General features: G+C 37.4%; 2 protein-coding genes across 4 annotated transcripts in view; one reads left to right on the forward strand and one right to left on the reverse strand.

The window, feature by feature from the left end:
- The window catches only part of smad2 (SMAD family member 2), a 24,969-nt gene extending 13,021 nt beyond the window's left edge, over positions 1-11,948 (reverse strand). For 2 of the 3 annotated variants that reach the window (XM_015396253.1, XM_015396252.1), the window contains exons 1-3: positions 11,792-11,948; positions 5,817-6,292; positions 472-561 (exon numbers count right to left, since the gene is read on the reverse strand). In XM_015396253.1, the coding sequence (XP_015251739.1) occupies positions 472-561; positions 5,817-6,073 (347 nt within the window). In that variant the 5' untranslated portion in view covers positions 6,074-6,292; positions 11,792-11,948. The remainder of the gene's footprint in view (positions 1-471; positions 562-5,816; positions 6,293-11,791) is intronic. The other variant, XM_015396254.1, reaches the window with a different exon arrangement.
- A 2,109-nt stretch (positions 11,949-14,057) lies between these two features.
- LOC107098520 (N-acetyllactosaminide beta-1,3-N-acetylglucosaminyltransferase 2-like) lies at positions 14,058-16,429 on the forward strand. The gene is made up of 2 exons (XM_015396249.1): positions 14,058-14,226; positions 14,559-16,429. Exon 2 carries the CDS (start codon positions 14,578-14,580, stop codon positions 15,919-15,921), a length of 1,344 nt encoding a protein of 447 aa, XP_015251735.1. The 5' UTR covers positions 14,058-14,226; positions 14,559-14,577; the 3' UTR covers positions 15,922-16,429.
- Positions 16,430-22,859: the final 6,430 nt, after the last annotated feature.

The raw sequence follows: 22,859 nt of genomic DNA on the forward strand, positions 1-22,859 counted from the left end.
CTTACCATTAACTTAAAATAAAGAAAGAACCTAAGTACAGAGAGATCCATTCCCCTTCAAACTCTTGAGATAACCTGAATGTGATTAGATCACTGAGAAGAAAAAAAATCGTGAAAGATTCAGCAAAACAACCAACATAGTCCGATTTCCAACGTTATGTCAATAACACCTCAGGATATTCCAGGTGCTCTTTATCAATACCCCAACTGGTTAGAGTGCTCTGAACATTTTGGTTATTTTGCCATAGTGGTACAGCTGACTGGAGTTTAAAAAACCCCCAGCATATACTGGTTAGTTTTCTGTGATTAAAACAGTAAAGTCAACATAAATAATGAAAGAATAATGGTAATGAGCACACAATGCAATTTACAATGACAATGCATGTTTGTAACAGACAAGGCAACCATTATATTGCATGAGGTTTGTGCAGATGAGGAAATGTATGTTGACAGTGGATGTGAGTGTATTCACCTGCTATGGTCAGGGTATCCGTACATGCCTGTAGAGTCCCACTGCTCTATCGTGTGGCCTGGGCCTAGACCCCACAGTTCTGAGCAATTGCTACAGACACACATAGACAGGACAAGTGGAAAACATGATCAAAATAAAAGCAAACAGATGGTAAACATGAGGTGTTTCAACTTAAAAATGAAAGTACAGATGTGAACAGCTGGTCTCTTGATCAAGTATTCGCTCACCTTTTTTGTGAGCAAATACTTTTGGGTTCGGGAGTTGTAATGAGAAATGCATTGGCTGACACCTGTGTGTTCTGTGTGAAGTTTGCTGCAGAAGATTGTGGTAAGAGGCTGCCGTTTCAGTTGATATAACTCTTAATCCTGACATTTTGGGCAACTTTGTGAGCAGTATGGGGATGTCCCATCATTGCAACATCAAGACATCAAGTCAAATAAATCAAGATGGAAGAAATTAAGTAGAATAAACAGCCCTGACCTAAACTGCATTGAACAACTAGAGGTTTAAGTTTCAGAGGGCCGATGAGAAGTAAACTTTTAGCATATAGACTATGTGTACCCAGAGAGAGACACAGCAGATGGAACATGATCATGCAACAAATTCAAATCAGACAAAATGCGATGTGATGCAATCAAATGGTGGAAGAAGCTTTTATCCAAGATCACACCTAGATCATGAAAAACTTCAAGATTTGAACTTAAACAGTTAAAACTTTTTGACTCAAAAAAATAAATAAATAATACAACCAAGCAAGAGATAAATGGTTATAATCTTTCAAGTGTTTAAACTTGTAATTTTATAGTTTTTCATATTTAAAACTAATATCCTCTTAAGCTGCACACATAAAACACCTTTTATTTGAACATATTGCAAGACAAAAAAGTGAGATGGTGAAAAGTCAGACAAATTGCACAATGAGATCTCAGAGGACAAAGACATTGGAATTGTAAGACTAAATAAGAGGGGAAAAAATATTCATGTGCATCAAAGAAAGGTTGGATTGTTGAAAGGTTCATCGCTGTATTCAGAAAAGAAAGGGAGATTTTGCAGTTTGGTTGAAATAGTTGTCTTAGCCGTCTCTACAAGTCTTTATATATTGAAACTCTTTTACTTACAGGCAAAGTACAGTCCCACTGAATGCAAATAAATTGCCAAATGCCTTTTTTTATTTAATTGTTTAAAGCAAATATATAGTCTTCTGGTCAACAATGCTTAATCTAAAGCTCCCAGTTGATATCAAGAGGCTTAAACATTAGTTATATGATAAGTATGTATAAATGAAGGTTGATTTTAGATTTGAAAACAAGAAAATTTTTCCACTATAGCTTTAGCACACTCTCTATATGGACTACCATTTCTGTCTAAAGCTAAAAAAAAGTAACAAACAAACATTAAGTAACAAAAATCTACCAAGTTTCAATGATTTCTACATGGTAGAGCTATGCTGACATTAGAAGCCTCAACAGAAATCTACAAAGCCCTTCATTTGGCATCAATTTAGCAGCCATTTAGACACCATGCTGACAACACCCCCCAGGACCCAGCTGCTTAAGATCACAACTACAAGAACATGACTAAAGCGATCCATCTTAGATTTTATCAGACCATTTCCTCACATTCAAAGGAAAAAAAAAAAGCTGTATGCATTACAAGCCTGAATGCCATCTGCAGTAAACCAGTGTGTTCTTCTGGGTTGTACATCCTGCCATTTCAGAAAAGGGGTTGATTTTTTCTTTTTTCTAACAATATACTGACTGAAGTCAGAGAAACTGCGGGCTGTGTCTGTGACTTCAGTCCTTGAGTCCTCTGACACACCCGAATCAAAACGCTTAGTTACCTTCTTGGCACTTCAGCACCTTTTAGAAGCTCTGAGTTTTGTTTTCTCTGCTGTACAGAGTATAAAATAAAGGAGTGTTGCACACTGCCATTCAGCCGTCTAAAAACAAGCCTATTGCAGCTTCTTGCTTCTTACAACAAAATTAAATAAGACTTCCAAAAGATACTTGATAAGTAAATTAAAATCACACAAAAAATCCTTAAAACTATTCAATCTTTTTAAGATAAGTGATTTAAAAATTTGAAGCTAATTTTTTTATACATCGTTTTGATGTTGAAAGTTTTATTAGAACTTTTTAAAACTTAAGTTAGAAATTTACTGCAAACTTTAAGCTTGTTTTCAGAACAAATGACGAGACTCAAAACCTAGCATGCATCAGCTGGTTAACCTGGTAATTGTTTTAAAGATTATAATTAATGCTAAAACGTATACACACAAAAAGGGTGTGGGGCTCTTGCCTAATACGTAAAAAAAATAAAACGTATATAAAGTGCCAGTAAGGCACTTTATATATAGTTACAGTAAATGTTTATAAACCAGAAAAGAAAAAAAAAAAAAAAAATCACACATACAAGCAAATCAGATCAGCTTTCTGGAAGAAACATTCAAATAATCTGAAATCACTGCACTGAATTTTCAGTATGCTTCAACTGTAATTTCCTGTTAGTTAGATTAGGATCTTTCCCAGCATAGGGTCAGCTTGTTGTTTACAGTAAAAGACATCATAGATCTATAGATTAAAAATACATTTTTCCTTAATCTTTTTTACTGGAACCTTGCACCATAGCAGTAACTGTGACCTGATAAGAACCTTCTTAAAGCATAACTCACCCCAATTTCAAAAACTACCCTGTTCCCCAAAAAAAGAAACGCTAACAAAGTGATCAGTGGGAGGAGTCTCACAGGCAGGGATAAAGACTGGTTTGTTATTGACGGATCTGTAGTCTGCAGCATTTCAATTTGTGCACCTTTCCCCAATTTTATGAAGGTTTTCTACCTGTAGAAGCTAAGAACATACTTATTTCCAAAATGTTCTATGCCTCTTCATGTAATCTAAGGAGATCTTTGCAGTCTGTTGACGGTGTTGATATTTACAGGCCAATTAATAGAATGTCTGCAGATGTTTATATTTGCAAACCATTGCGAGTAAGAGCCATCACTTGCCCTCCATGTTCTTCAATGTGGAACTGGGTTGTTACAATTTTTTCCTAGGTGTGAAAATAAAAACAAAGTCAGGCTGGAGCTGTTTGGCGGGGGGGTTTAAAGCTAAAATCACAATCTGACTGTGTGTTGCTAGGCAGAACTTGCATAAGAAAGAAGCATTAACCAGCCTAAAGTGTGAGGATGAGCAGTGGAGGTTGATCGGAGGGGTAGTAATCAGGAAATTGGCAGCTAGATAAGATATATTGAAAGAATGATGAATGAGAAAAGTCACGTGGGTCGTTACAACAGATCAATCTTTTAAAGGTGGATGATTTTTGAATCCCCTTCGTCACCTGAGATGTAGGGGAGGCTTTGCGGAGCCCAATGGACTAGAGCAGTGGTTCTCTGCCCTGTTCTTTAGGGATCCGTCTTGCATGTTTCACACGTTCCCTTGTTGCATCACACCTGAGAAGAATAGATGATTAACAGGCTTCTGCAGCACCTGATTGCAGAGGAGGAGCCCTCATGTGAATCAGGTCTGCTGCAACAGACGTATCTAAAACATGCAGGGCAGTGGTCCCTGAGGACCGAGGTTGAGAACCACTGGGCTAGGGCCTTTATCAGTTTGAAACACTAACTCACTATCCTGACTCAACTTTGCCCAAAGCAGGTGCAAGAGACTATGGAGGACAGGCTGAGTAAAGATGGGGTCCTGTGTCCATGTGAGTAAGTCAATTATCCGAATCTGGGGCTGTGGCGACAAAACCAAACACACATGTAGCAGTGGTAAAAGCATGTTTCATTTGAACCAATTGAAAAATGACTGCCACGCCCACTGCTCAACCTTTACAGGGCAGGACAACGATGCATTTAGGAGAAATACTGCAGAACTAAACAAATTCACATGAAAATGTAAAAACGCTTGCATGATAACAAAGTTTCACTACACAGGCACAGTTTATACACCTAACCTGCTAGATTATACTTTAACTTTACAAGACATGGGAGCAGTGTCTAGGGTAAGGATACAACTAATCTATTTTTATCATTTAATAATAATAATAAACCTATTAATAACAACAACATTGATAATGCACAGAGGGAACAGGATTAAAACATTTCCGGATGAGACCACATTATCTTTGACCTGCTGCACAGGTATGGAGTTCCACGGGGAAATTGTTTCCATACCACACCGTCTAAGAAGAGTGAATCCTTTATCTTTTATTCCTTTTTACATCATGTTTCCTTGTTTCCTACGCTTTGATAGCATGAAACACATTTTAATCTAAATCTGCCAGATCTATGAATCATGCAATGTGAGTGGAAGCGAGATGCAGTAAACAACTCTGGGGAAATAAATTCTGTAGCACAACACCTGTTGCGCTGTTTTTCCCCTGCAGCTCTGGTCAGAATCAGGTCAGTAAAATAACAGATTACACAGTTTAACAGTTTAAGTACCTGCAGAACCAAACACTGGATATCTAGTTTTTCCTACAATAAACCATAATAAACTGAACTACCATTTAGCACTAACCCACAGATCTGACACAATGTAAAATGCAAACTTAATTCTTCACCTTCCTTTACTGTGATGACATAATGAGAACAAAAACTGGCACCAGAAAAATAGAATGATTAAAATAACCAACTAATCTGGAAAAATAAAAAATACGTGTTAATCACCAACTAAATAATTATTAGTTGCACCTATAAAAGCAATACTAAAGTAAATATATTATTCTGAAGTCATCATGTGATTCGAAACTACAATCATGTTCCGACCACTGGCCAGGGATGCAGTCAAGAGTCACAATAGTCCAATTAACCAAAGTGGGTCGGATGATTGGTGGTGCTACCAGTTACACCACGTTGACCAAATGTACTAATATCATGGTGCTCGCTTTTTCTGTGAAAACGCATAAAAGGCATCACTAAACTCTCTGTTGGATTGGTACGAACTATCAAAGGTTAACAGCAGCACTGAGTTATCTGAAAATCATTGAGATGTGATTAAATACCTAGAGGAAGTAGCCTTAGCATTTTTAAATGTCTTAACTGATGATATTCATCAGGTCAAGTCTAGAACGGGTTCTGCTGGTGCTGTATGCAGGGCATGTGTTTCCTTTACCAGGGTTTCACTTCTGTAACCTTCTTAACCTATGGCACAACATAACAGGGAAGTGAACCTGCTGTTGCAACATGAAAACTACACTTCCGGTGACAATCTTGATGCAGATCATCTTTTTTTGAATGATTGTTGCTTCAGATTGCACTGTTTATCAGCAAAGGGGGTGCAGTAACATACAAGTGATTCCAGGTATACCAGGACATTTAAATAGCAGTTATCAGGGGCTCTTACCTAGGTATTGTAACACACTTTGTGTTGCTGTTCTGTGTGCTGATTGCTTTCTCCAGCTCATCCAACTGGCCTGTCTTCTTCAGCTTCTTCACCAGGCTCTTCACAGCTTTCTCACACCATTTCTCCTCCTGCCCTCCTCCGTTCTGCTCCCCGACTCCACTGATTCCTCCACCAGCTCCTCCACTGCCAGCTGGAGTCTTCTTCCATCCCAGGAGGCGCTTCACAACCGGAGGTGTGAAGGGGAGGATGGAGGACATGGTGGCTCTTGTTTTGTTTAGCTGAAGCTTGAGGAATTCTGATGGCCCCTTTTAAACTGATGTCAAGTAAAACTCTGTGAGGAAAGGGGCTCTAAAACTTAACATAAACCAGTTGTCTGCAAGTCTTGTAATCGATTATAAAGCTAAGGCATTGGTCTTAAATGATCCTGGGGAATCTTGGAACAAAATGAGGGACTGGAAGAGAACATCCAAGAAAACCTAAGAAAGAGAGAAAATGCATCAGTGGAACATAAATGCAGCTAGGAAATGTTGACAAGACAGGATTGCACATTTCTTTCCAACCATATTATTTTTTAAGACGCCACACAATCTCCTGATTCAAGAATCTTCATAATCATACCATCAACCAAGGTGGCAGTCAAAACATCACACACCCTTGCAGTGCTAGATCATCAATTAGCCACACTTTGTCTAGAACTGTAATCTAACCATTCATAAACATACTTATTCTGTTTCTCTACTGAATTATAAAAATCAAGCTCCTTTAAAGGTGTTCCTGTGTACAAAGGCGTTCTCCAGAGATAAAGGAAAGTGACTTATCTATTACATTTGATCAGTTGTAAGAATGATCAGTTGTTATTGAAGAATTAATGGCATCTATTAATTTTATAAGCTGAATATGCATGTAAAAAAGTATAAAATGGCCCCTTTTTTCCTCCCTAAAAGTTAGAAAAAACAGCAATGTCTGTTTACAGAGAGTCTATTTCAATTAAGGCAAAAACATTGGCCAGTTTTGCCTCAAGTGTTGCTTTCTGAGCTGAAAAAAAAAAGAACGTCCAATTGAATACTGTACATGACCTTTAAAGATGCTCATATGCTGCTCTGTAAAAATCAATGTTAACATCTGAGGTATGCCGGTCCATTTGTGTAGTCATTGATTTTGTTCTTAATGTTGTATGACCTGCTTCCAACAGGCTTATCTTTGCCTTTTGTGTGTTATGATTCACTCAAGGAAACATGCAAACAGTTTTGTCCACAGACTGTGTGTGTTATGAGGAAAACATTTAAGATGGCAAATAAAAAGAAACCTTTTAAATCAATGTGACTTCGAAATATTTCGATACCCCTTAGACTCAGATTGTGAGCCGTAACAACCATAAGATTTAATCTAACTGGGCTAACATGACACGCCCACTTAAAGCAGTACATTCTATTAAGTCTAACAAAACTGATTAGACTTTTTTAGACAGTATTTTCATATTCAGTCCTCTTCACTATGACTAACTAAATAACTGCATATATTATAGTTTATGTTTAGTGAAATTGTATCATGGGAAAATGGGGACGGAGGCAATACACTATTGGTTTGGGATTCAGATTTTAGTTTATTTTATGAATCAGAAAATTCCAATTTACCTCAGAAATGTCCAATTTATTAACTTCACTTAGGCAAACAATAAATAAATACACGTATTGAGTGAACCGCTTATTGTGTAAGTTAAATAGTTAAGCCTGGCATAAAATGTGCAGTTTTTGATCATTTGAGACCAAAAACTGGTCATTTAAAAGATAAAGACCATTGATGATCTCTGCATCAGGGAAATGATCATGAAAATGGTGAGCAAAAATCCCAGAATTACACTAAGCAACCTGAAAAATGACCTGCAGAGAGCTTGGACCAAAGTAACTAAGGCCACCATAGTTACACACTACACCAAGAGGGGCTCCAACCCTACAGTGCTAGACATGCCCCCGCCCTAAGCCAGCACATGTACAGACCCGTCTGAAGTTTGCTAGAGAGCCTGTGGATGATCCAGGAGACAATTGGGAGAATATGTGGTTAAACCAAAGTACAACATTTTGGCACAAATTCAACTCATTGTGTTTGGAGCGAGAAGAATGCAGAGATGCATCCTAGGAAACCCCATATCTACAGTGTCGCATAGGGGAGCGAAAATAACTAAAATACCAGCTACAGTGTGAGCAAACCTGGTGAAGACTTAAAGGGGAACACCAGTTTATTTACACTGGCCCCTTGTTTTAGGTGATTACATCATGTTCTACTCACCCATATTAGTTTTGTGTCGTTTGAAGCTGTTCCGAAGATATTTGGTTTTGTTATATCCAAGTAACGTCTTCCTATGGGCAGCGAGTTGAAGGCAAACTAAACGGCTCATAATTTATTCGTTATGGTACACCTTGCATGCCGGCTAGCATTCATCCATCCTGTTCGCTGAACTGCTGCTAATTTTACTCATATGCCTGAAGATGTCTAGTGCTACTACCACAGATGATCTCACTCTCGATATGGAATTGAACGATTCAGATTAGCTAGCCGAATGAATAGAAGTTGTAGAGCGTAGCCGCCTGTGGCCCGGGCTGCCTGTCACAACTCCAGTCCGGCACGCAGATGACGTCATACACACTCCGATTTGTTTTTAAAAATATATAAATATAAAAAACATAACCGCAAATGTCTGTTCTTGGTGCAATAGAAAATGTGAAGTCTATAAGGATTGCCATTAATGCTCACACTTAATGTACTTATGTTTTAAAACCATGAATTGTTGCTATAAAAGTATACTATATTTGTGCCAACCACATAGGGCAGCCTCTTGTATTCAACTGTAGGAGGAGTAGTGTTAGAAACTAGTAATGAATTGTATTTACATTGCACTGTGCATCTAGCTTAAATATATCACATTTCTACAATTAAAGTGTAAAAAGAAACATTAGAATTAAATAAAATAAAGGAGTTAATTAAGAGGTGGTTAAAATAAGTTTATAAAAACACACACAATTAAACAGTATGGAAGTTTACCCTCCATGGATATCTGTCTGTTTAAATAATACAGATAGTGAGCATACTTGATTTCAGGATATACTTTTTATGTTGACACAATTTGCTATTTTCCTCACTTTATTTTTAGACCTCAAACTTATAAGATGCCTTTTTAGATATATTCATACTTGTCCATAGGGAGGTGTTTATTATATTCTTTAAAAAAATCCGCTATAATGACAATAAAGCAAAAATGGCTCTGTATCACACAAGATTTAGTTATTTGGACTGAAAGTGATGGAAATGTGGATGAATCCAACACTTCTGGTAGATTAACCTACTCAAGGACAGCCTTGCATTTAGACAGCTACCCTATCCCCACAGCATGATGCTGTGACCACCGCCTGTTGCCGTAAGGATTGTCACCAGCCCTCCTGCTCCTGCAAGTTGGCAGTTTCCTCTACGTTGTTTATGATAAACTACAAATATGACTTCTTAGAAAAGAAACCCTCCCTCCCTGCATTTGTAGATTACATAACAGCTGAAATCTTAGATTTTTTCTGGAGAGGTAGATCTTTGCAGCTCCTCAAAAGTTGCCACAGGCCTCTTGGCTGCTTCTCTGATTAATGCTCTCCCTGCTGTGCCGGTCATTTTAGGTAAACAGCCATGTTTATTTATTCTTATAAGTTACTACTTATTTTTCTCTCCATCTATTTTTAGATGATAAAATCAGGAGCATTTCATGAGATGTTTGCACAACAAGCCCCTGAGTCCTTTGCAAATATTGCCAAGAATAAATGAACCACAGGGGGAGCCCTCAGTCCAGCTCTTTGCAACTGACTTATAACTTAGGGCTATAAAGTATTAACACTTCCACCTCAAAATAAGCGGTCATTTTGTGTATCCCACCCAAATTAAATAGAGAAATCAGTGTCTGTAACATAAAGTGTGGGAATAATTTCACAAGGCACTGTATGCCAAAAACAAGAAGGTCAAAACCTGAAAGCTAGAAGGATGTTTCAAATAAGCTCAGACAAAGCAAATTAGGACAGTCGTCACTAAAAGCTTTTCAGATACACAATCTCCCAAGCCTTTAGATTTGTGAAGCAACGGCACTGATCAATAAAGCTTAGAGACTGCTGTGTGAAAAGAGCGATAGCAAATTACCCCACAATACTTCAAGGAAGGAAGGGATAACCATCATTTGTGCATTACTCTGAAAGTGCCTGGTCTTTCCTAGAATTAAATCCACCTGCTTAACCTCTGGACTTCTTCCAACAGCACAGTATACACGACCTAAACGAACCAGAAAACAGCAAACTACACCATAAGTGTGACAACATTTTCCTTTAATTGCCCAAATATTTTATAAATATGTTATTATAAGTGGGTCTGTAGCCCCAAACTGTGCTTTGTTAGATTAAAACAAATCAAATTTACCAAATAACATAGGTTAAATAAGTTTCTGTTGTTTGTTAACCACCTTTATGGGGGGGGAAAACTGTTTTATAAGCACATGCCTAATCAGAATAACAACAAAACATGAAAAACAAAACACTTAATTTTAAGCATAAACTACAAAGTTTACAATGGAGAAAAAAAAGTCGACTTAGTTTATGTTTCTAGACGGCAGGATTACAGAAGCTGGTTTCAATAGTCGCAGTGCTTGTGCTTCACACTACACTTTTACTGAATTTCTCCAACCTCTTCCTGTCCAAAATTTGGAAAAGGCCACAATTGCTACAGAGATAAAAAAAAATAAATAAACTTAAAAAAACAATAATAAACACATACACACAATAAACTGAATAATATGACTATATATTAAATCCTAATGCTACATGGGTTTCCCTTGCTGAACAATATTTCTAAAAACATCAACTTACAACTGTGATTATAATTCACTGAAATGCAGGTGTGCATAAAGTCAAATTAACAAGCGTGGTGGTGTAAATGTTGAACTAGCTTGAAAAGTAGTGCATCACTACAACTGAAATTTTAATTAACATTTGTAATAGTCTGTCAATGTAATTCATTTTACCTTTTTTTCTTTAAATTCGCTTCAGAATTTATCTTTAAAGCCACTTTGAAAAATTGTCAAGTTTTCTGCAGATTCTGTGTTGAACATTTCAAATTGGGTCCCAGTGTTGTTGACAGGAGGGACAGCATTCTTAATCTCAAATACTATACATTTAAAATTGATGGGGGGGTCTCAATGCATTTTAATGCTCTATTTATTGTCATTTATAAACACACAACTCAGACTAAAAATGTGAAGGGTTTCCCTAACTGCACCTTCAGCAGCACCATGAGATGTTGCAAGAATGCATTACTGAATGCTTGAGGGAGAGGGCTTTCATGTTGTTGTTGAAATTACTTCAGCTAAAGGTTAAAACACAAATGAGGGTAACTAATTTGCTGAAACAACAGAAGCCTTTGTTGTGAGGAATCCCACAGTAACAGAGCGCACAAGGAGCCTTCAGAGTGAGGGGATAAAGTCTCAACGTTAGCCGATGAACTGAACCAGGGAAAAAGGTGATGATATGGCTACCACCTATCTCGGCTCTAGCTATCAGGGTTCTCTTGGGAATATTTGCTCAGTTGTTTTGTAAGCAGACCTGGTTTTTGCGTGGGAAACTATGTGTTTGGGTTACTTCTTCCCTGAGAAGATAGATACACACGATCTAAAGAATAAGCTAACGCTAACGGCGACTTCAAAACAACCATATGTGTAACGGCTTTCACTAAAGCCAGACACAAAAATAGTCTACTTACATGCTCGGTTAAAGAGAAAACATGGTTCTTCACTTTTAAAATACCTGATACGATTTTCAGATTAGCTTTAAAAGCAAAAAGAGTACGAAAGAAAATAGGCTAGCAAGCTTGCTACTTAGTGCCACAGACAAATAAACAGGACTGTTGCATGTTTTGTCGCTTAAAAACCCGATATCAAACAAGCTTAAAAATACACTTACCCGGCAGAAAGATGAAATGTGGTGGACTAGTCATTCAAGTACCTGACAGAAAAACCTGACTATTTATTCGTAATACACGTAGCGAGGGTAGAAACTGTTTTCCACCTCCGAGCCACCGGAATGATGGCCCCTCATTCATAGCTCAACCAAACGTGCATCTCTTCACGCAAAACATTCACTCAAAATGGCACCCTTAAGCCCCGCCTCCTCTTAATTTCTATTGGCTGAATATTGGGAATCCGCTAATTAGAAGTTAACAACTCTTCTTTCTATTGGTTCAAATATACATCCGTCATGCTTAGGCTGGAAAACAACATTATGTTTTCTTTTGTCAGGAGGAAATTTTATTATGCATCAGAGAATACCTTCAAAGTTTGCTTTATTATTTGCAGTTCAATTTGAAAGAGTGAAATCATATTATATTTTAATTGTATTTTAAGCTTTTGCTTTAAGTACCAAAAATTGAAGTTACAAAGTCAGCATCTGTAAAAAAAAAAAAAGTGAATTTAATATGGCAACAATAATAAGTATGTTTTTGCATACTGGAAAACAACATTATGAGAATTTTTTATTTTCTTTTGACAGGAAAACATTTTACTCATCCATCATAGTTTTTAATATAGCACAATAAAATAGATTGTAATCAAAAGTTTGCTTTATTCTTTATTTTTTGTTTTCTTTTTTCAGGAGGGAATTTTCTCATGCATCATAGTTTTTAATATAGCTCAATAAAATAGATTTTAATCAAAAATGTGCTTAATTATTTGCAATTCAACTGAAAAGAGTGAAATCGTATTATATTCTACATGTATTTTAAGCTTTTACTTTAATTACCAAAAATTGAAGTCACAAAGTCAGCATCTATAAAAAATTTGAATTTTCTATGGTAACAATAATAAGTATGTTTTTCCATACCGCTATATTATTTTATGTTCTACACAAATAGGTAGGAGGCTGATGATTTAAGCCACATTCACACCTTAAAGAAAAGGGTAAGCCAATAAACGGTCATTAATAAAGAAGTTTGATGTTGACAATGTGCTAATAAAGTTTCTTTATTGTAAAGTTTTGATCAAAGAAAAAGAGTGGTTTTTTTACAAGACAAAACACACACAGGGGAAAAAGGGTTAAAATACCATAGTAACAGGGGTTGTTGTGTAAAGCCCATTCAAGAGTTAGGGGGAGATTCACAAAGGTGGATTGTAGGTGGAATCTGAGGTAACCATATGTTGAACTCAGGGGCACTCAAGTCAAGTCCTCAAGAGCTACCAGTAACTTTCAGATACATCTCTTCTCTAACACACCTCAGTTGAAAGGCTCAGTCCCCTCATTTAGCCCAGCAGAGGCAAGGTAACGAGCCACTCATTTGATTCAGGTATGTTAAAAATGGAAGAAGCTCTTGAAGACTGGACCAGAGCACCCCTGGTCTAACCCATAGAGATAGCCAGGAAATTAGGGCATTGCGCTTGGATCCCAGAGGTTCTGAGTTCAAGCTCCACCCCCGAAGACTGCCACTCTGGGTCCCTGAGCAAGACCCTTAACCCCCACACTGCTCCCCGGATACCACACAATGACAACCCATTGCTCCTCAAAAGGATGGGTTAAATGCAGGGACTGAATTTTGTTGCTTTGTACTTGCAACAATGTAATGACAATAAAGTTTAATTCTATTCTTTTCTATACATGGCTATAGCTATCACATTCCATTTGAGGAGCCATTCCCAAATCAGGGATTATGTAAGAAGTGTCTTACATGAACTAAGAGGTAGAAGAATGGGACTGTTGCTCAACAGACCAAAGTCCTCTTTAGGAAGTTTTCATTTCTATAACCAAATTCCTGTATCTTCTATGAGCAAGGTTTTGGTCATAGAAAATACAAGAATGTTAAAGAGACAATGAGGGATGGCTAATTTTGCAAATCACTGTAGTGTATTTTCATATACACTTCTGTAACCTCGGGTAAATATGCTTCACATTTCATAAATCACAACAGAACACATAGACGGCCAAGCATGTTTAGCAGGCCATTTTGCTTGGAACCATGCAAATATTCCCCAGCAGCACATGGATGCAAATCAAAATCTCCTTCTGAGAAATCACTGTGAAAGCAACCACTGTCCGCTAAAGATAATATACCCCTCCCCTGGGTGTTTTTTTCTCTCTCATTATTTAATGAGCAGTCAAAGAGGCGCATGCTCATTCCACACAGGTTGCTTCACCTGGGATGCGTTGCTTAGTTTCCTCTGGCAAGGCAATAGAGAAACACTTGTTGGATGTACAGTTAGAGGATGTCCTGTTGTGGATGTAAATGATGTTCGACAGGTTGGACCCGAAATCGCTGGCTTATAATTATATAAGATAACTGAAGATAGGAGACTGGACGTCACCTTTCTGTTTAATCTTTGTCAGCTCAACCAGCAAGATTTCAACCATTTGTAAGTAACATGTATATAAAGCTTTATCTTTCATCTCCTGTCAAGAATATGTGACATAGTAAGCGTAGAAAGGGAAATTAACATGTCAAATGAAAGAAAAAGGGTTGCATTTTTGATTATATTTTCCTCTGGGGCTCAGGTATTAAAGATGAGGTACTGAGTGCAAACAAGAACAGATAATAACCCCTGCTGGATTGTCACCACGGAGACAGAAGCTCCTGTGCGTTAAATCTGATCTATGGTACTACAGTGTTTTGTGTTAGGGGAGATATGATATAAAGCTGTCTGTTTTGATGATATAAAACATAACAAGATACCTTTTCTTCTTGCAGGTATTTGTCTTGTAAAACAATGGGAAAATGCTGCAAATGCAATGGGAGATTACTGTGTATGTGCCTACTGCCATGTATGATGACTGGCCATCTTGTGATTTACATCATGGTGACCATATTTGTCACCATCTCCTATGCACCCCCAAAAATAACAATTCACTACATTGCTCCAGGGATTTCTGCCAATTCCTCCGCTTTGGCCTCTCATCCGACTGGCCCTTTCTGGAACCTTCGACTGGAGGAAAGCGCACTGTGGAACCAGTTGCAGCACACCTGGGACCGTCAGCACAATCCAATATTAAGAGGAAACATGACTGGGATGCAGAGAAGGCCTAATGGTCAGCCTTTTACACAAATTGAGGACAAATGTATATCCGACTGCATGTCACACAAGTGTTCAGTTCCTCGTGTTAATGACTTAAACAGCATGCCAGAGCAAATCAGGGCATTTATCAAGTCAATGCACTGTAGGGATTACCCCCTTCTTATCAATCAGCCTGATATGTGTCAGAGGAACAATGACAGCACTGATGTGGGGTCTTTCATGCTTCTCATTGCAATTAAATCGCAAATTGGGAACTTCGAAAACCGACAGGCCATACGTGAAACATGGGGGCGGAGCGGGCTGGTGAGGGGCGAGTTCAATAAAAAAGGGGGTCTAGTACGCACGGTTTTCTTACTTGGAAGGCAGGACTCAAGCACAGGTCCTTACCCAGACCTGAATAACCTCCTGGAGCTTGAGAACGAGAAGTATGGGGATATTCTTCAGTGGGATTTCAGAGACACATTCTTCAATTTGACCTTGAAAGACTTGCTTCTCTGGAAATGGCTCCAACAGTACTGCCCTACTGCCGCTTTTGTCTTCAAAGGGGATGACGATGTTTTTGTTCGAACAGATGCCCTACTAGATTACCTGCAAAACAAACTGGAAGAACATAACCTTTGGAGGACATATACCAATGAAACTGACATGAATTTGTTTGTTGGTGATGTGATCAGCAATGCGATGCCGAACCGAGAGCCCTCGGTGAAATACTACATACCTGAAAGTTTTTACAAAGGTGTGTACCCACCCTACGCTGGCGGAGGAGGGGTGGTGTATTCAGGTTCACTTGCTTTACGTTTGCAAGAGGTGTCTGAAAGGGTTCGCCTTTTCCCAATTGATGATGTGTACCTGGGCATGTGCCTGAACAGACTCGGGCTCTCTCCAATTCACCACCCGGGCTTCTTAACATTTGATCTCCCTGCTACAGACAGGAACAATCCATGTGCGTATAGATCTGTTCTGCTTGTTCACAGACGGAATCCAAAGGAAATGCTGACCCTGTGGAAACAGCTCAAAAACCTGCCTGCTCAATGCTGAGTCTCATTTGCAAAGCAAATAAGATTCAGTAAGTACCAGACGACTGCGGCCACTACACAAATTTGAAAAGAAATTACACACTGTGGCCAGCTGGCAGTGCATGGTAAGGTCACCTTTAATCAACCTTTCCTGTGGAGAAAATATGTTACTCCCATTAGGAGACTCATCTACCTCAAAGGGTACTTTATTACAGTAGTTTTACAAAGCAATAGCACACATTGAACTCCTGTTTCCTGATTGATTATGCAGTTTTGCGCTATTTAAAACAATATTACTTTACTATCTTAGGAAGATAAATATAGACGGATATATTTGTGCTTATGGAAAGATTTCTCCACACAGGCATAAATATAACATAAACATTTGGGACCTTTAAAGATGCATTAGATTAAGTGAAACATTGAGTTTTAATAAATTCTAACAAGAAAAAAAAATGTGCTCATGGGTTCAGATTATTTTAGATTAGATTTATTTCTCACTGGGACACAGCTACACATGCAGGTTTAAAAAAGATACATACTATATATATATATATATATATATATATATATATATATATATATATATATATATATATATAGGACAAAGTCTAGAACTTCAAGTAGCGGCTACTGGCGGGGATTGGTGGCCTAGTGGTTAGTGCATAGAGCTTGGAATCCTGAGGTTCTGAATTCAACTTTGGGTCCCTGAGCAAGGCCCTTAACCCCACAGTGCTCCCTGGGCACCCCACAATGGCAGCCCACTGCACCCCAAGAGGATGGGTTAAATGAAGTAAATTTAAGGTCATCAAAGTTCACTTATTAGTTAGTAAAAGAGCCATATATACAAGTTGAAATACACACTAACCTTGTTGTTGACAACAAAAAACATTTCCTAAGGATCATTAAATTATATACTTCTGGGACTATATGTCTAACTGTTATTGTGATTCTGTTATTTGAAAAAAAATACAATAAATTTTCATTTTAAATAAAATGTATCTACCGAACTTATGATTGATTTATTGTGGTACCCTAAATGTGAAATTTAGACCTTAAAAAGCTAACAGAACATTTATGTAAAAAAAGACCATGGTAACCAGGGCACTTCACTTGGTGCACAATGCATATTTGTTCTTCAATTGTATAACTTATTTATTCATATATTCATTTAACTACTTGTCTTTACAAAGAGGCTAGAGTTGCAAATGAGAATGTTTTCTTCGACAACATGGAGACATGTAGGGACTACAAATCAGAGGATAGTAACTAATTCCAGTTACTTAAGAGACTTTTAAAAGAAAATGCAATTGTAACAATGGTTGTAATTTGTTTTGCTTTTAACTATTAATTAAATAATAATCATATGAGCGTATCGCTACCCTTTCCTGAGTAAACTCTCTGGTTACTCCACCCACAGTTTTGGTGAGCAGGTGAATTCAAAGTAAGCAGATATTAAAGCAAGATCTTCTTTAACCTTTCATAAACTTTGCATTACCTACAGTTAGGATTGGTTTTATAAGATTAAGTTGAAAACAATTAATCTGGAAAAGTTTTTCGTCTGTCCCAGTTTGTTATTTTGTAAACCTGTTATTTATTTGTTATTTTGTAATCATGTTATTTATTTGAATTTTAGAACTTTATTTCATGACTTTGAAATACCACTTGCCCATAAATCTCTGTCTATAACAGGGGTTCCCTACATAGGGGACGGGACCCCCTGAAGGATCGTTTATGGAGGACCAAAATCTATCATGAAACATATAAATGTTAATAAAATAAATAGATATAACATTTATTTCATTTTCTAAAACAAATATTGTTATGCATTTTGCAATTTGCTATTGTTCCATTAAATTGTAAAATGAAAAAATGAATAATTTAATACCCCATTCAATAAATAAATAAATAAATAAATAAAAACATTTAAAATTATTGACAGAAATTATGAACTGCAATTTTACAAAATAAATGTACTTAAAAATGAATTACTTGACTCTCTTTATATATATAGATAATATAAAGTAAATGAGTGTAAAATACATTGTTGGGGGTCACCAGTCTGTTGCATTGTTATTTATGAGGGTTGACGATCTTAATGGACCTTATGGAACTCCTGGTCTATTTAATTTGAAACAGCAAATCAGATGTTACGCGCTTATAATTAACCAGAACCAAGTACTGATTTAATCTTACTTGAGTTGTTTCTTGGAAGACTACTTTTTTTTTAACCTGTGTAGAAAAAATGTTATAGTACTACTAGTAGTACACTTTCTACTCTAGCCTCCTCCACTTTTAATAGATTATACTATACATACTACTATAATCTTTACAACAGTGTGTCTTATTTCTAACATTCACAATTGTTTATGTTAGACACTTTTATCTTTGCTGTTTTAAGGCTTTTGAAGCTTTCTGGAGTGAAGAAATAATTTGATTTGGTTCTGTCTGTTCATCTTTTATGAGTCGATGGTAACAGATGCTGGTAAGAGGAAAATACAAGAAAAGGGAGTCTTCATTTTGTCTTTGCTTTGGAATAGTGTGAAATCGTTTTTGAAGAAAGAATTATTTAGAATAAAATGCTTCTTACATTGGGATTTTAAGATGCCCCTTTATTTTTATTTTTTACACTGCTTCTAGTTCTCTGTCTTTTCTGACAAATTTCCATAATTGGATCAAAACAATTTCCTGGTTCAAAGCTATAAAAATGCTGTCTTTGCACCTCCACTCTCCTCAATCTCTCTGTCTCTGTGATATTAAATACCATACTAGTCTAGCCATAACTATTGATCACTGTACTAATATGCAGACAGTGGGGTTGAAGTAATGCACTCAAGAGATAAAAGTCCATCTAATGACCAGAGTAGAAGCATCACTGAGCTGATAAACACTCAGGAGAAAACTAAAACAAAAGGCAAGAAGCTAGGGACACATGTAACACAATTTTCTTTATTTGTTTAGTTTGCAAAGTGTTTCCTTTTCAGGACTTGAACAATCAAATAAGAATAACTGCAGTATAGGAGATAGACAGTTTAGATAATGCCTAAATTCAATAGGGGGTTTAAAATATGCTTTCACTGACATTTGGCCATTTTTAAATACCAATTAGTCTTACAGTCATTTGGAGTGTGGAAGGAAGCCAAAGTAGCCACAAATGCACTGGCAGAATGTGAAAAGAAGGCTATGATTAAAATCTGAAACCATCATGCTGTAGGAACACAGTGCTACCATAATATAAATAATCTTAGAGGATTCTTCATTTATTAATGCAGTGTCTAACACTGATTAAAGTTATATTATTTAAAATAATTTGATTTGATTAATTACAAGTTATTTTAAGCCTTACCCTGCAGCAAGAAGGTTTCGGGTTCGATTCCCAGGCCGGGATCTTTCTGCATGGAGTTTGCATGTTCTCCCTGAGCATGCGTGGGTTCTCTCCGGGTACTCCAGCTTCCTCCTACAGTCAGAAAAACATGACTGTTAGGTTGATTGGCTTCTCTAAATTCTCCTTAGGTGTGAGTGTGTGCATGAATGGTTGTTTGTCTATGTGTTGCCCTGCGATGGAGGGTTAACAGTCCAGGGTGTACCCCACCTCTCACCTGTAGATAGCTAGAGATAGGCACCAGCACCCCTCGCAACCCCAGCTGGGATAAGCGTGACAGAAAATGTACGGATGGATTAATTAATTTAATTCGATTTTGATTAATTATAGAGAATTCACAACATGCCATCTCAAAGCACTTTACATGGATAGTTGAACTGAGTTACACAGTCAGAGTACTGGAGTTTTTTTCCTGTTAAAAGCAAGTTTTCCTCTCGACTGTCACTACATGCATGCTTCGGGTGAGGGATTGCTTTCAAGTCAAAGGGTCGATGCAATCAGCTGGTTTTCCTTTGATAGAAATAAGACTATGATCTTGTTGAATTGTCTCTGTAAAGTGCCTTAAGATGTGTTGTGAACAGGAAATTAAATATATATACAGTAAGGAAAATAAGTATAAAGATATATATATACGGTATACATATACACTGCTGTTCAAAAGTTTGGGGTCACTAAAATGTCCTTATTTTTGAAGGAAAAGCACTGTACTTTTCAATGAAGATAACTTTAAACTAGTCTTAACTTTAATGAAATACACTCTATACATTGCTAATGTGGTAAATGACTATTCTAGCAGCAAATGTCTGGTTTTTGATGCAATATGTACATTGGTGTATAGAGGCCCATTTCCAGCAACTATCACTCCAGTGTTCTAATGGTACAATGTGTTTGCTCATTGTTCAGTAATGTTCACACATCTGAAAACAGTTTCGCTTGTTACAGAAGCTACAAAACTGAGCTTCCTTTGAGCAGATTGAGTTTCTGGAGCATCACATTTGTGGGGTCAATTAAACGCTCAAAATGGCCAGAAAAAGAGAACTTTCATCTGAAACTTGACAGTCTGTTCTTGTTCTTAGGAATGAAGGCTATTCCATGCGAGAAATTGCTAAGAAATTGAAGATTTCCTACAACGGTGTGTACTACTCCCTTCAGAGGACAGGACAAACAGGCTCTATCCAGAGTAGAAAAAGAATTGGGAGGCCGTGTTGCACAACTGAGCAAGAAGAGAAGTACATTAGAGTCTCTAGTTTGAAAAACAGACGCCTCACAGGTCCCCAACTGGCATCTTCATTAAATAGTACCCGCAAAACACCAGTTTCAACATCTACAGTGAAGAGGCGGCTGTGGGAGTCTGGGCTTCAGGGCAGAGTGGCAAAGAAAAAGCCATATCTGAGACTGGCCAATAAAAGAAAAAGATTAAGATGGGAAAAAGAACACAGACATCGGACAGAGGAAGACTGGAAAAAAGCGTTGTGGACGGATGAATCCAAGTTTGAGGTGTTTGGATCACAAAGAAGAACGTTTGTGAGACGCAGAACAAATGAAAAGATGCTGGAAGAATGCCTGACGCCATCTGTTAAGCATGGTGGAGGTCATGTGATGGTCTGGGGTTGCTTTGGTGCTGGTAAGGTGGGAGATTTGTACAGGGTAAAAGGGATTCTTAATAAGGAAGGCTATCACTCCATTTTGCAACGCCATGCCATACCCAGTGGACAGCGCTTGATTGGAGCCAATTTCATCCTACAACAGGACAATGACCCTAAACACACCTCCAAATTGTGCAAGAACTATTTAGAGCAGAAGCAGGTAGGTGGTATTCTATCGGTAATGGAGTGGCCAGCGCAGTCACCAGATCTGAACCCCATTGAGCTCTTGTGGGAGCAGCTTGACCATATGATACACAAGAAGTGTCTATCCAACCAATCCAACTTGTGGGAGCTGCTTCTGGAAGCTTGGGGTGCAATTTCTCCAGATTACCTTAACAAATTAACAGCTAGAATGCCAAAGGTCTGCAATGTTGTAATTGCTGCAAATGGAGGATTCTTTGACGAAAGCAAAGGTTGATTTAAAAATAATCTTATTTCAAATGCAAAACATTATTTCTAACCTTCTCAATGTCTTGACTCTATTTTCTATTAATTTCACAACGTATGGTGGTGAATAAGTGTGACTTTTCAGGAAAACACAAAATTGTTTGGGTGACCCCAAACTTTTGAACGGTAGTGTACACCTGGATAAAATGGTCAAAAAGCCACCATGGACACAGAAATAGCTTAAATATTACAAAACTAATAATGAATAACAATACTATGAAAATAAACTAATGGGAGGCATTGTTTCTCAACCATGCTTCAATAGTGTGGTTTGAGAAAAAAAAATACATAAAACAGGCCCGGACAAAAATGGTGGTATCTACTTAATATATTGTTGCCCAACCTTATTAAGCAATATAACAAGGTTATATATTTGGGATAAATTAAATACATTTGGTTGAATCATGGCTATTTGCTCAGATGTTAAGGTTTTTTATGTTTACAGTCCTTAAAACAACTGCCGCAAAAGTAAGACAAACATGAATCTTTAAATTTTATCTGAACAAGTTATGTGTTTTACTTCCACCCAACATTTTTACCTATTGATAGGGTGAACATGTTGAGTTGGTGATATAGTGCTTTATCCAGGAGAGGGAGTGTAGACCACTTCGTTGACCAACAGCTGCCGAGGTAAGCTGGCATTGAGAAACGCTGCTTTTTTATTTATTTATTTTTATTTTCTGAAAAAGAATCTAAGTAAACCGATTAGATAAATTTAACAATCCTACATTCTTGCCTAAAAAAATGTGTTTGAGGTCCTAGAGGGCATATTAAATGCTGGACAATGAAGGACACTCATGATGCATCCTTCAAATCCAACAAATACAAGATGCATTTGTTGGCTGTACTTGAAAGAGTCTTAGGAGGATTCTTAAACTTGAAAAGCCTTTAGCAGGACATAGTCAATAAACATGGTCTTCAAAGGAGACAGCACCTAAAAGGAGACACTCAGAATGTGTTTATAAGCTCCATCTGATGTAGAATGTGTTTAGTCATATTTAAGTCTGTTTTAAAGCTGCCCTATAGTGTCATGGCAATATTTGCTTCTTTTAAGCCTTACATATCTAACATTAAAGCAGATAAAAGAAGAAGCAAAGCAAACACGGTCAACATTAGTCAAGCTTTTGCAAATGTAGAAAGCAAAGAGGCTCAGAAGCCATGCAAGGATTGGATATTTCCATCTGTACTGGTAAGTTCAAAGTTTGCTAAAGGTGTGAGGGTGCCACCTACTGGCCAAAAGGAGCTAAAGTTGTAACTATCTGTAACATTACATTTCCGTTTGTGAGTTCAAGAAAAGGGGGAAAAGCTTTTAGATTTCCGGCAGAAGCTCCCCAACTCCTCCAAAATACAGTTTGACAAATGCATAACAACAAAACAGAAAAGAAAACCTGGATTTTTTTCTCTCTTTCTAATCTTAATAATCACAGGTTGAATAATATTGCTTTTGCTGCACCATTACTGTGTTAACAGTATACAGAGAGAATG

The sequence above is a fragment of the Cyprinodon variegatus genome, unplaced genomic scaffold (assembly GCF_000732505.1).
Source record: "Cyprinodon variegatus isolate N-32 unplaced genomic scaffold, C_variegatus-1.0 Scaffold785, whole genome shotgun sequence".
Lineage (NCBI taxonomy): Eukaryota > Metazoa > Chordata > Actinopteri > Cyprinodontiformes > Cyprinodontidae > Cyprinodon > Cyprinodon variegatus.

Coding starts and splice junctions, on each gene's coding strand:
- LOC107098520 (XM_015396249.1), top strand. CDS start 14,578: ATGGGAAAATGCTGCAAATGCAATGGGAGATTACTGTGTATGTGCCTA.